Source organism: Chlorocebus sabaeus, chromosome 20, assembly GCF_047675955.1.
Source record: "Chlorocebus sabaeus isolate Y175 chromosome 20, mChlSab1.0.hap1, whole genome shotgun sequence".
Classification (NCBI taxonomy): Eukaryota; Metazoa; Chordata; class Mammalia; order Primates; family Cercopithecidae; genus Chlorocebus; species Chlorocebus sabaeus.
The window spans coordinates 76,927,064-76,940,696 of NC_132923.1; the positions used below are offsets into that span (position 1 = coordinate 76,927,064).

At 34.9% G+C, this 13,633-nt stretch overlaps 1 protein-coding gene across 1 annotated transcript in view; it reads right to left on the minus strand.

Annotated features, from left to right (window-relative positions):
- Window positions 1-4,542: 4,542 nt before the first annotated feature.
- The window catches only part of HOOK1 (hook microtubule tethering protein 1), a 69,357-nt gene continuing 60,266 nt past the window's right edge, over window positions 4,543-13,633 (minus strand). The window contains exons 20-22 of the mRNA XM_007978538.3: window positions 12,388-12,489; window positions 9,631-9,699; window positions 4,543-7,955 (exon numbers count right to left, since the gene is read on the minus strand). Coding sequence (XP_007976729.3) covers window positions 7,785-7,955; window positions 9,631-9,699; window positions 12,388-12,489 — 342 coding nt within the window. The 3' untranslated portion in view covers window positions 4,543-7,784. The remainder of the gene's footprint in view (window positions 7,956-9,630; window positions 9,700-12,387; window positions 12,490-13,633) is intronic.

Here is a 13,633-nt window from a genome sequence, read left to right on the forward strand (position 1 = left end):
TCAGAGACTGGCTCTGTCATTGATGATGTTCGTTATAACAATTAGGGTCAGAACAAAGGCTTCTCTTTGCCAAAATACATCTGAAGTCCAAAGACATCACAGGGCTCTGATGCACACAAAACAACATTAAAAGACTCAGTGGGGTAGCACCGGGAGTCAGATGAACTGGAGGTCAGATCTTTGTAGCTAAGCTGGCCTGAATTCCATGCCTGGGTTTTACCATTTATTACCTTTTGCTTGTGAATTAAACAGGTTACTTTACTTTCCTGAAATCGTTTCCTAGTCTGAAAAGTAGAACAACACCTGCTGAGGTAGAGTATATGACTGGTCAAAAGTCCACTGTCCCTCTCTGGGGTGCCTCTCCTTGTGGTGCTCCTCCCTGTGGGATGATTATGTACAACCACCTTCATGAATTCAGGAATGGCCGTGTGATTGGCTTTGATCAATAAAATGAGAGCAAAAGTTCCACGAGCCACTTCTAAGTGCTTGCAAGCTGGTTAGTAGTGCAACATGTTTCTTCTCTGCCATGAGACCACCCGTGTTCTAAATAAAGGTCTTTCACCCTACGTCCAGTGTGACAAAGACACGAAGCAGAGTCACAGCTTCTTCAAGATGAACCTATGATGTGAGAAATAAACCTATTTTGTTATAAACTAAAATTTCACAATTACTACTGCAGCATAACTTACCCTATGCTGTCAGATACACCTGCATTGTATTTCTTGTGAAAACATGAGATCAAGGTAACATGATAATCAATTACAGTAGTAATGCTGTATGGTTATTTCAGAGAAGCATCTGGTTATTCTGTTATGCAATTTGGAGAACTTATTTCTAGACCTTTTTTTTCCCCCAGGCAATTTGATCTTTTCCTCACTGTGACCACAGAACAAGATATTCTTCCTGCTGACTACAGGATAAGATTCTTCAGTATGGCTGCTATGTTGTAAAAACCCCAGGCTGCCATTCACTTGTAGTTTAGGTGAATGGTGCCCTCAAGTTGGACCATGTAAAATTTGTCCACAAGCGGCCCAGGATGGCTTTGAATGCGGCCCAACATAAATTAGGAAACTTTCTTAAAACATGAGATTTTTCTTTTTTTTTTTTTTAGCTCATCAGCTATCATTAGTGTTAGTGTATTTTATGCATGGCCAAAGACAGTTTTTCTTCTTCCAACATTGCCTGGGGAAGTCAAAAGATTGGACACCCCTGATGTAGGGCCTACACAGCCATATATAAGGGCATGCTCCTTAGGTGGACATATGGTAATTTTTGTGATCTGAAATCTATTCACCTTTTGAATTACATCTCTTAGTACTTCTCCTGCCAAAGTGCTGAACTATTACTTCCCTAAATAGGCCAGATCCTTCAGCATCTTCATGTCTTTATAGAAGCTAGTTTTTCGGCAAGAAATGATTAATTATACTTGGCAGACTCCTATTCATCCTGTAACGGCCAGCTTAAATATTAACTCTCCAATGACATTTTTCTTGACTCTTGGTTAGTTGCTTCTTCCTCCATTCCCTGATAATTTAAAATATTTTATTTCCTATTTCCATGCAGTCTCCCAATTAAAATGAGCTTTTCAGAGATGACTGTGTCTTGTTCACACACATTCAGTACCTGTTTCATGCCTAGCAGATGCTCAGGAAATGTTTGTTGGACATATAGTGGGGGTGAGGGGTAGGGGAGAGCAAGCAGCCAAGTGACATTAATGCTGCAGTGAGCCATACATTTTCTGTAGCCATGCAGAAAGCCCTATACCTCTATATTCCTTAATTTCACATTCTGGAAAAGGTAGGTTTTAAATATTGGTTACTAACGTCACTCCTACTTTCAAAAATCTGACTTGTAGAGAGATCTTCTGAAATGGTAAGTTAAGGAGCTCCAAAAATCCATTCCATAAAGGCACTGAGAACATGAGCAAAAATAATCAAAATCAAAATTCCAGAATGCTGAAAATTAAACGAAGTCACACAACAACCTAAGCATTTGTTTTAAAAAAAGAAGAGCTGCTCTCAGTAAGAACAGGGAGCTCTGTTTTAACTTGCCCTATGCCTGTTCTCCTCTCCCCAGCTCTCAAGTATCCTTAAAAGCAACAGTCTCACAACTTTGGTAGCTGTGAATAACAATGATCAAGCAGTCACTGGAGGGAGCAGAATGGGTTTAGAGCACCCCAAAGGCCCCCATTCCCAGAAAGTTATCATTATATGACCTCTCTGGCAGTTCCTTGAAAAGCCCCATTCTCAGAATTTGTCTTTATTTTACCTTACTAAACACTCATTCTGTGCGAACCACACTACAGGACATTTGTAAAAAAAAAAAAAAAAAAAAAAAAAAAAAAAAAAATCAGTGACAATTGTGCAACATTACAGTAAGCCAAGGTAGCAATACAAGTTGGAGCTAACAGAGGATTAAAAGGATACACTGGAAATAGAGATGCCCACCGGGGCTTCTAACACTCTAACATATGCCTAGGAATCTAGGCCATGCACACGTGAGGGCTACATGCCTGCCCAGGCAAAGGCCTGGAAAGACCCTAATCTCTCATCTCTGACTGACTGTGAGGGTCTGTGTAAGCAAGAAACTAAGGTTACGATAGAATTGTAAACTACCTGCTGGTGCGTTAAAGGTATAACCCAAAACACACGTAGAGCCCTTTGGGAAAGGCTGAGAGACTTATTTCAAAACATTTAAGGAAATCTCTGTCCAAAATTAGCTGAACACTTTGCTTAAAAAGCACAGAATTCAGTGGCTGCACATAATGAAGAATGGAATTTTTACAGAATTAGTTCAAGTCTCTAAACAAAAGGCAACAACAGGAACAATAATAAACCATGGGGTGGGGTCTGATTTCCAGAGTTTCCACATATTATTTACAATGCCAAATTTCCAATAAAAAATTGTGAATCATGTGAAGAAACAGAAAACAATGGCTCATAGACAGGATGAAAAGAAGTTACTGGAAATAGTCCCTAAAGAAGCCCAGGCATTGGATTTACTAGACAAAAGCTTTATGTATGTTCAATGAGCCTAAAGAATTAATTATTAGCTAAAGAATTAAGTTAAATATGAGAATGATTTTCCACTGAATAGAATATCACAATAAGGAGTTAGAAATAAAAAACAGCAACTAACTAGAAATTCTAGATTTGAAAAGTACAGTAAGTGCAAGATATCACAATAAGGAGCTAGAAATAATTTTTAAAAAACTAACTAGAAATTCTATATTTGAAAAGTACACTAACTGAAATAAAAAATTCACTAGAGGAACTCAGCAGCACATTTGAGATACACTTGAAGATAAATCAATGAGATGATCTATTCTGAGGAACAGAATCAAAAGAGAATGAAGAAAAATGGGCAGAGCCTTGGAGACATGTGGGACACCAAGTATAAACAGATGCATAATGAGAGTACCAGAGAAAAGGATAGAAAGGGGAAGAAAGTATGTTTCAAGAAATAATAGCCAAAAATTTCCCAAGTTTAATGAAAAGCATTAGTCTGCAGATCCAAACTCAACTGCAAATAGAATAAATTTGAAGAAGTCCACACCTAGATCCACAATTGACCATCTTTGATAGTCAAGCTGTCAAAAGCCAAAGACAATGAGAGAAGCTTGAAAGTTCCATATCCCCTGGAACTTCAGAGGAATGTGAATTGTGTACATTCAAGCTAGATATCTAGAACAAAGCTGTATCCCACCTAGTTATATAGGAATCTGGGAAGCACAGTTTTGGTTTTCTCTTTTTTTCCTGGATAATAATGTAACAAGCTAAAATATGGGATTCTATCACTAAAGTAAGAGGGGTAGAATGAACATTCAGGGATAAATAGCAGTCTCTAAAATTATATTACCCAGGAATGTCTTGGGTTTTTTTTTTTCAAACAGTCTCACTCTATCATCCAGGCTGGAGTGCAGTGGCATAATCTCAGCTCACTGCAACCTCTGCCTCTCAAGTTTAGGTGATTCTTGTGCCTCAGCCTCCCAAGTAGCTGGGACCATAGGCGTGCGCCACCGCACCCGGCTAATCTTTGTATTTTTAGTAGAGAGGAGGTTTTGCCATGTTGGCTAGGCTGGTCTCGAACTCCTGACCTCAAGTGACCTGCCTGCCTCGGCCTCCCAAAGTGCTGGAATTACAGGCGTAGCCACCACGCCCGGCCCCAGAAATGTTTTGATTCCATGTTAATGCAAGATGTCTAGGTTCCAGAGGTGAAATTGGAGACATAAAAAGATACATTCCCAAATCATTTAATGTATCTTTTCATTCCCCCCCAAAAAAGGAAAAACAAAATTAGAAAAATGCAATTACTTTTTCTTTACCAACCTAAATATTTTCAGTCCTCTATTTAATGCAGCAAATCAACATGCATTTATGCCCACTAAAAACCCATCAAAATCAACAGACACAGAAGAATAAAGTTTATTTACTTAAATCATTTCACAACTATTATATTGATAATGGACAATCATTTATTTAAAATAATATCCTAAATACTTACAAAAATAAATCAAATATTGGTTCTATTTTTCAAGTGTCAAAGTCTTTGCCATAGAAAATAGAAAGGACCTTTTATAAACTAAACATTACATTTGTGCTACATCATTTAATAACTCCACACTATTTTCTTTCATGGTTTGTGCTTTACAAATTTCCAAACTACTTCTTCACAATGTACAGGTGTACAATAAGAATGTATGCATACATTCATATACACACATTTTTACATAGGAATGTTTTTCATTAAATACACATTTAGAGAACCTAACACAGACACTACTGTGGCCTAAAAGTCACCCCCAAGCCCCATGGTCAGATGTGCCCCTAGAAAGAAATAGGTATAGATGTGAAAACATTATCTAACATTCAAATTAGCACTCTAATTATCAGAAATGATGACATAATGAGGAATACTCACTTTAATATTTCTAAATAAGACATCATTAATCTATACTAAATCATTTGACAGCCTTATTCATTGAAAAAATAAACTTCCAATTTTTCTCAATACATAAGTTAATCTCAACATAGACATCAATGCCATATGTACACACCCTTAGCCTTAAAAAGAAAAGGAATTTTAATGTTAAAGCAAGTGCTCAACATTGAAGATCATTTCCAAATTGGTCTGTGGTTTTACTTTATAATCACTAGGACATTTAATTCCTTATCAAATAGACAAATGCTGAATATCTCTTTATTGGTAGATGTACTCAAGCCTCCCTTACAACACAGATGTGTATAAATCATGGTTCATGATGAAATGTTTATAATGCTTTACCACCCACAGGGTGTCAACTCACTACATTAATCAGATGTGGAAAAGAATCTCACTTCTGATCAGTTCCTGAATTTCTGTATAATTAATCACAATAATACAGAACTTTAAATTACATTAGTCTTATATAAATACTTACATATCAAACATTTTAAATTCTACTTATCAACTAGAAAAGTGATAAATCAGAAAATTTGCTTTTCCTCTATTAAGAAAAATGAATCTAGCCTTATGTCCTTATCCAGAAATTGCATGATTTAGAAATTCCAAGTATAATGATCTGATCTGTGAAAACACTAATTTATTAAAGTTAATGTTTTACAATAAATTCCATTAAAACGGAGCTTGAAGGGTTTGTAAAATCTCAATCATAAGCAAATAGAAACACCAAAGGGGCAGATGTCTTCACTGACTAAAATATGTCAAAATGCCATAATATTTAGAAAATGTTAAATACCATGCTAAAATATTTTCAAAGGCTTATTTTATTTTACCAGAAGTTCACAGGCAAGCAGACACTACAATAATATATGAAAATGAAACTCAACAATATAACTGTATCAAAATCTAGGAGGTAGTCAACAGAAGTAACCCTGATAGAACAAAATATCCTGACAGGTGCTCCCTAATCTCGGAGATGCAAATGCAGTATGAAATTCTTGTATTTTCAATAAAAAGTTACCAGGCAAAAATCTAAAAACCAGATATCTAAAAAATAATAACACTGTAAATGGAACAATACTCACACTGTATTTGCAAAGAAAGGCTATGAATAAAATTTAGACCACAGCTCTACAGCATGCAAGCCAAATCTGGCCTACCACCTGTCTTTGTAAATAAAGTTTACTGAAACACAACCATGCCCATTTTGTTTATATATTGTATATGGCTGCTTTAACTCTATAATGGCAGAGTTGAGTACCTGCAACAAAGCTCATGTAGTCCACAAAGCCTAAGACATTTACTAAAATATTTGCTCTTTGTCCATTCACAGAAAGTTTGCTGAGCCCGCTCTAGACACGCTGCTGAGAGGTATGTATGCTGAACAGCACTGAAATGATTAACTACGGTTGTCACAGCATAAGGTATTCAACTGTATGGAATGTAAGGTGCTAATTATGTCACAATTCAGTTCCTTTTTATATCCAAAATAGTCCTAATATTTTTCTTCTTTTTGTGGTCTAACATCTAATATCAAATAGTATTTCCAAGTTACTTTAAAAAGACTTACTATGGTGCTATCCACTAGAACTTTCTGCAATGATGGAAATATTCTATAGCTGCCCTGTCCAGTATGGTACCCACTAGCCACATGTGGCTATTGAACATCTGAAATGTGGTTGGTGCAACCAAGAAACTGAGTTTATGATTAATTAAATTTAAATTGTCATATATGGCTCATGGCTATGATATAGGACAGCACATATTTAACACAACTAAAATTCTTAAGTGCTAACTTTTAAAAGTGACCCCAAAAGTTCAAAAGTAACGCCTCTGAAAATAAGAACTTTGAGCAGAAACAAACTGAATACCACAAACTGAGCCCAAGATAAACTCCTTAAAAAGTAAACAAAATCAAACTGACCCCACCTTGTTTCATCACTGCAACATCCCTTTTCAATGAAGCAAAATTATTACATGATACAATTTTTCAGCAGAAGCTAAATATAATTTTATGCTTAAAAGCAGTAACTGAAATCTTCATTAATTACCTTAAAAAGTATATAGACATTTCACAAAAAGTATATATATATATTTTGCTTGCTTTCCATCAGAAAGTTGTCTATTACGAATGTCAGTTTATTTCTTATGCTTAACATTTTAAACATGACGTCCAGAAGCCCTTATTTGCCATAGGTACAAATTAGAACTATGAGATTTTCAGAATATGTAAAATTTCCAATTAATCAATTTTATTATTCCAAAGTCATTCTAATTGTCAAATCTTCCAAATGTTCTATCTTCCATGACATGACAAGGTAGAGGTACACATTCAATGGAAGAATTAGGGGACAGAAGTAAAGCCTTGTATATACTAACTCAAATCACCCTTGCATAGTTCTCCATGTGCCTGCCTCAAGACTGTTTTTATATAAATCAACAAAAAACAAAAAAAATTAAACAAATCTAGATAATGTTTTAATATTAAGTATTACTGAATAACTATTGAAAATTAATTAAGTTACTAGTACAACTGAAAACATTTAACTAAAATACACAAGGCCAATTTGAAATTATAATACTCTCAAAAGACAAATGTTTGTTTGAAATGTGTGTATAATTACATCTCCAATTATTCAAATGTGCTCCCGCAGAGAGATGGCTAATTATATACTTTGTTTTTGAAGTCAACTGGCAAAATTAATTTGATGCATGTTGATTTTAAAATACCTGATATCCAGCATCATAAACTTCTTTATCAATCTGGTACTTAGTTGAAAGGTACAAAATATTTTAAGGACACTTCTATTTTATGTTTTTTTTTTTTTTTTTTTTTTTTTAGTTTAATCAGATGTTGTAGCAGGGACTTTAACAGAGAGATTTCTTCTGGTGTTGGTGATGTGCCGTTGCTGTGCTAAGAAAGACCGTGCAGGAGTACATGCACTAGTGTCATTGCAGGCACCACCGCCGCTCACAAGTCTAGATTCCATCCCCAGTTTCTGGAATGCTAGACTCTGAAAAAGAAAAAAAAACATATATTTTTTATTTAACATGACTAAACAGAGTTTGCCAAGTGCTTCTCACAAAAGCATTTAATCCTTAAAACCAACCTATAAAGCTAAGGCTTTCCTCATTTTTATAGAAAATAAGGGCTCAGAAGCTGATTAATCTGTGAAATGGTAATGCTAGTAAGAAGGCACAAAATCCAGTTTCTCTAATCCACTAAATTTAAAATTATTTAAAACAGTAACTTAAAATAGTGGCCTGGAATTAGACTTAATTATAACAAATTTTTGTGTTTGGGCCATCCTTCTATCACCTATGAGCAGACATGTCACAATAGAACAGCTTAGATCAAAGTTTCTTGAAGGGTGGTCCCTGGATTAACAAGATCAGCATCCCTGGGAATTTGTTAAAAATACAAATTTAGGGGCCTTACCCAGACCTACTGAATCAGAAGTTCTGCGAGTGCGTCTAGCAATTTGTGTTTTAACAAGTCTTCTGAGGCATGTTAATGTTTGAGAACCACCAGTATAGTTTAAATTTACTATAGTCTATCTCGATATTGATACCTGATAAATTATCATATATTGGTTGTTGAGTTTCTTATAAGGGAAGTCATTACTCTCCCACTAGACCACATAACACAATTTTACTGAGCTTAGCATCACTAGTAACTAGTACAGTACATGGATATTAGATGCTCAACAAATATAGGTTAAAAAATGAATCAATCATGGACAACTTGGCTACAATATCTTCACTGATGTATGTATTAAGAGGTCATGGAAGAACAAATAAATAATACATAGTCACTGATCTCAACTAGGGTGACTGACTCATGAGAGAAAGTTCTGAGAATACCTCACATGTAATTTCCTTCAGCGCCCTTTAAGCCACATTTTACCCAACAGAAGAAAGGAAAGAGCTCAGATGAAAAGCATGGTGTCATGAAAGCATGAGCCATGTTTCTGGAAGAATAGCTAGTGCTTTCTGGTGGAGCACAACATTCACACAACGGAAGTTAATAAGTGATATGGCTTTGTATAAATAAGAAGAGATAAAAGTAGATAATAGCGTATCTGACTGACTAGAATAATACAAAAGAACCCCATACATCATGAAATGCTACTCTTGAAAATATCCCACTGATACTACCAATGACAAAATAAAGCACATTTCAAACTATGCTATTTTCTCCTTGGTAGGACAAAGAGACAATGATGAGGAGTGACCCCTGGACAGAAAAAATAAAGTAACAAATACAGTAAAGGACCCACTGAGGCTTTAGAGGATGTTCAAATAAATACTGAGTACTGGAAGCATTTAATTTTGCATTACAGAGATCTTCATATTTCTTCAGAAATCTTTTATGGGCAAAAATTGAATGTTTCAGCTCAAATAAGGCAAATTAAAAGGTTTAAGAATTATTACAGTTGTGCTTCATATGTATCAGCTAAACGCTGATGAGTCACAAAATCAAATTTAGTGGATTAGAATCAACATTAAAAGAGAATATGACAAAATATCTGAGTGCAATACACAGGGTAACTTTTGTTTCAGTCATACACATACACATGCTGTCTTGGTTTATGGTATAAAATAAAATATATTTTCTTATGTTGTACTTGGTCAAAAAAGTTTGCTAAACACTGTTCTCATCCAGTCATTTGCTGAACTTCAGCTCACCTTATTATACCAGGCAGAAACAATGAGTTTTTCTTCATAATCACGAAATTTTGCTACTTTGCATTCACTCTGAAAAAAGACACGAGGACAATTAAAATCCCAGAAATTACCCCAAATTACTAAAGACAGAATAATGTCTTCACTATGCTCATTATTGAGAGAATCTAAAGATCGTACTTGTGAGACACACAATGTAGTCAAATGTAAACTGAATCAAGCACAAATGCATGCACAACACCGTTAGGAAGGAGTAAGATTTGTGACTAATAAACTTTTATTTCAAGAAATTTACTGGTAGAAGACAGTGATTTGAACATAAATATACACAACTGGTGATCTTAAGGCTACTGCCCCCCATATCTAGAGAAAAAAGTAACAACTGGCCTAGGTAAACAAAACAGAGCTGCACCTGTGGAGGAGTCAAAACTAAGGAGAAACAGGACATAGTCAAAAATACCTGGAAAAAATCTTTTTAAGTTGCCTATAAAGTTTAATACAAATTTTTCTCTCTTAATTGTTGGTGGCCTGTGTACTAGATTCCATAGCCATATTTATGTGCCATCACAGAGACTGACATACTTTTCTTGAGTACCAGATATAGTTTGGTTTATATAAATACTATTATCTTGACACATAGGATGTTCATGATACAAAAAGTATGTAAGAACAAAGCCCAAAAGAGAGGTGATGCTCTTCTTCAGACTCACACCCAGTCCAGGCACAGAATTCCCAAGAGGGATGGCAGATAGAACAGCCTCTGCTATTTACATTACATTTCTCCTTTTTACTTTTTGCAGTGTGTGTCTAGATGAATACACACAAATTAAACGCCCACGTGCTGTGACTTAACCTAAGCTTTTCCTCAGAGTCTTACAGTTACAGGGACTATTTTCTCATTATATCTGTTGGGGATGTACATTTCAAACATCAACAATAGTGTATATTTTCACTGACTTTCACTGGGACATAAACAGAGCAACTTAGATTTCAGCAATTATCCAATCCCAGTCTCATCATTTTATAGATGAGAAGATGGCGAGCCAGAGAGGAGAAGCAACAATTTTAAGACAAGAAGTTACTAATAATGCTGCAACCCTGGCCTTTGAGTTATGTAATATTTAATGTTAGGGTACAGAGATAAAAGATACAGTCTTTGCCCTCAAGACATGTACACATATACCAAAAAGAAAACCAATGCTGTTGTGGAATAAATTCATGAGTTCAAAGTACATGGACTCACTGTGGAGAGTGAGACAGTATTAAACTTCCTCTAAAGAATACATGAAAAGTTTAATAAAGAAAGAGATATTTGACTTAGAACTTGAAGAATTAATAGCATTTCTTCAGACAGATCTCCTTACTCAGTGCTTTTGAGAACACACAACATAGCCTGGACAAGCATTGATAGCAAGGGCGTATCAAGTTGGTGTTGTACTATGGATGTAGGAAGAATGGTGTTGTACTATGGATGTACGGAGGAGGGGATGTTAAAGTCTTTAAGTCTTTAAATAAAAATATTTCTACCACAGTTCATACCTACTTGCTCAAATACCAAGAAAAAGGTACATAAATAGAGTGCATTTCTTTGAAATATAACATTCCTAGATGACTTAAAAAGAAACTGAATACAGCTGGGTGTGGTGGCTCATGTCTGTAATCCCAGCACTTTGGGAAGCTGAGAGTGGATCACTTGAGGTCAGGAGTTCCAGACCAGCCTGGCCAACATGGCAAAATCCCATCTCTACTAAAAATACAAAAATTATCTGGGCGTAGTGGCATGCACCTGTAATCCCAGCTACTAGGGAGGCTGAGGCAAGAAAATTGCTTGAACCTGGGAGGCAGAGGCTGCAGTGAGCCGAGATTATGCCACTGCACCCCAGCCTGGGCGACAGAGCAAGACTCCATATCAAAAGAAAAAAAAAAAGAAACTGAATACCATTTATGAGAATTTCAAGGCCAGTATGTAGAATTCAACGTGGCTCTGCAATTATGCATATGTTATTAAAAGGTAGTATATATTTACTTCAAGAATAGCATCAAATCACACTACAGTATTAAATATAGTAGTTTTGTAAAACACTTTGCAAAGGAAACCAGAACGTGCTCAATTATAAATCTAAGAATACATAATTCCATAGTGACATACTTACCTAAGTATCACAAAAATAATATAACCACTAACACTAAAATATCTTTAAAATTTAGACTCAGCTAATTAATGAGAGCATGCCATTACTAAAATAATTTTGCATGATTAATAACTAAGATTGCCACTTTAGTTCAGGAGTTCACTAGGATTCTGTGAGTACTTCCTTCTGCCAGAAATTCCACTACTAATAAGTTTGTTTAGGTTCAGGTGAGAAACGGCTGAAGGTAAGAAAAATGTGGTTGACTGAGTCAGCACAGTATCTTTTTTAGACAGTAAAGGTCAGGTTTTTATCCCCCAAATGAAATCATATTTGCATAATTTAAAAAGAAACATTATAGCAGGACTCTATTAGAAAGTCAGGGATATCCATATAATGCCCGTTATTGACAAGGAGAGCTACAACGCTGCATATAAACAGGGTACATGAGCTACACACAGACCATCTACTGGGTGGCCAGTGAGATGCTTTGTAATAAACACCCTGGATGCTAAAACATGACATTTTTAACTTCTTGTAAAACTTCATCATTAATGGCAAATATATGACAACAGTTAATTACCAGGATTCTATAAAATAATTAAGAGATGAGTACATATAGAAGTTTTACCTCCAGAATCTCAATTCTTCTCTCTTTCTCTGCCAACTGCTTTCTTAGTAGCATTATTTCAGCTGATGCTGGATTTAACTTGGGATCTAAAGTTTTTATTACCTATTTAAAGAAAACAATTTTATGCTCACTTTATATTTTAAAGTATTAAAACATATAGAACATATTTTACAAAAACCGTGTAAGTAAGGTGGAAAATAATCCACAAATTCATCCAAGAGCTAACTGTAGCTTGTTTTACAATCCTAACTGGGATAACAAAAATAACTCACTCTATATACAAGAAACAGTATAAGTAAACAAGAAAAATATAAATGTCCCCATTCCAAAATCAAATTTCCCTTCTCCAAAGCTCAGTACATGGAAATAGTTATTTAGCCTTTTCAATACCCAAACTTTAGGCATTAAAGTCTTGAAATAACCCTTTCTATATTTATTTGACTTGAGAATTTTTTAAAAAGTCAAAATGAATTCAATAACTCTAAGGAAACTTACTGATTTTATAAAGTAAGAATAACACACACAGAAGAAATTCTTAACAATATCTTTTTTACTATTATTATCTAGTCAAGTGTAATTCAATATATAAGATCAATATAATAAATGCTGGTGATTTTATTTGCAAAAGGTAGGGTGCTGAATCGCATTTATGTTATTACTAAAAATTGAGTAAAAAGATATGTTTAACCAGAATGTAGTAAAGAGATTCGGCTAAACTATGAAGGTAGCATTCTGTTAGAAAACCAATTCAGAAATGTCAAGAATATATTTCCAGCGAAACCATAAATTTCAAACAGGGACATCGGCATGATGTAGTTATAAAACTATTAAAAATATTTAAAATTATTTAATGAGTTAGGACAATTTCATCTATATTTATAGAGGTAAAAGACGACTGGATGGTAAAATACCAAAATATTATTGTGGCTCCTTCTTTCATCCAAAAATCATTTACTGAGTGACAACTATGTGGCAGATACTGGCAGATGAGGATTCAGCAATTTATGGGAGACATGGTGGCTGCCCTCATGGAATGCACACCATAAAAGCAGAATACATTGAATAATTTATATGAATTTAATTACAGAGAGAAAATCATAGTTTATTATCTCTAAGTGATAAATGGTTGTGATTTGTATATTTTCTGAATTTTCTACAATGGACATATGTTATTACTTTAACCAGTATCTTAACCAGTATTTAAACCTCTTGCCCCAAATAAGGTAATGGGAAAAAAAAATCATAT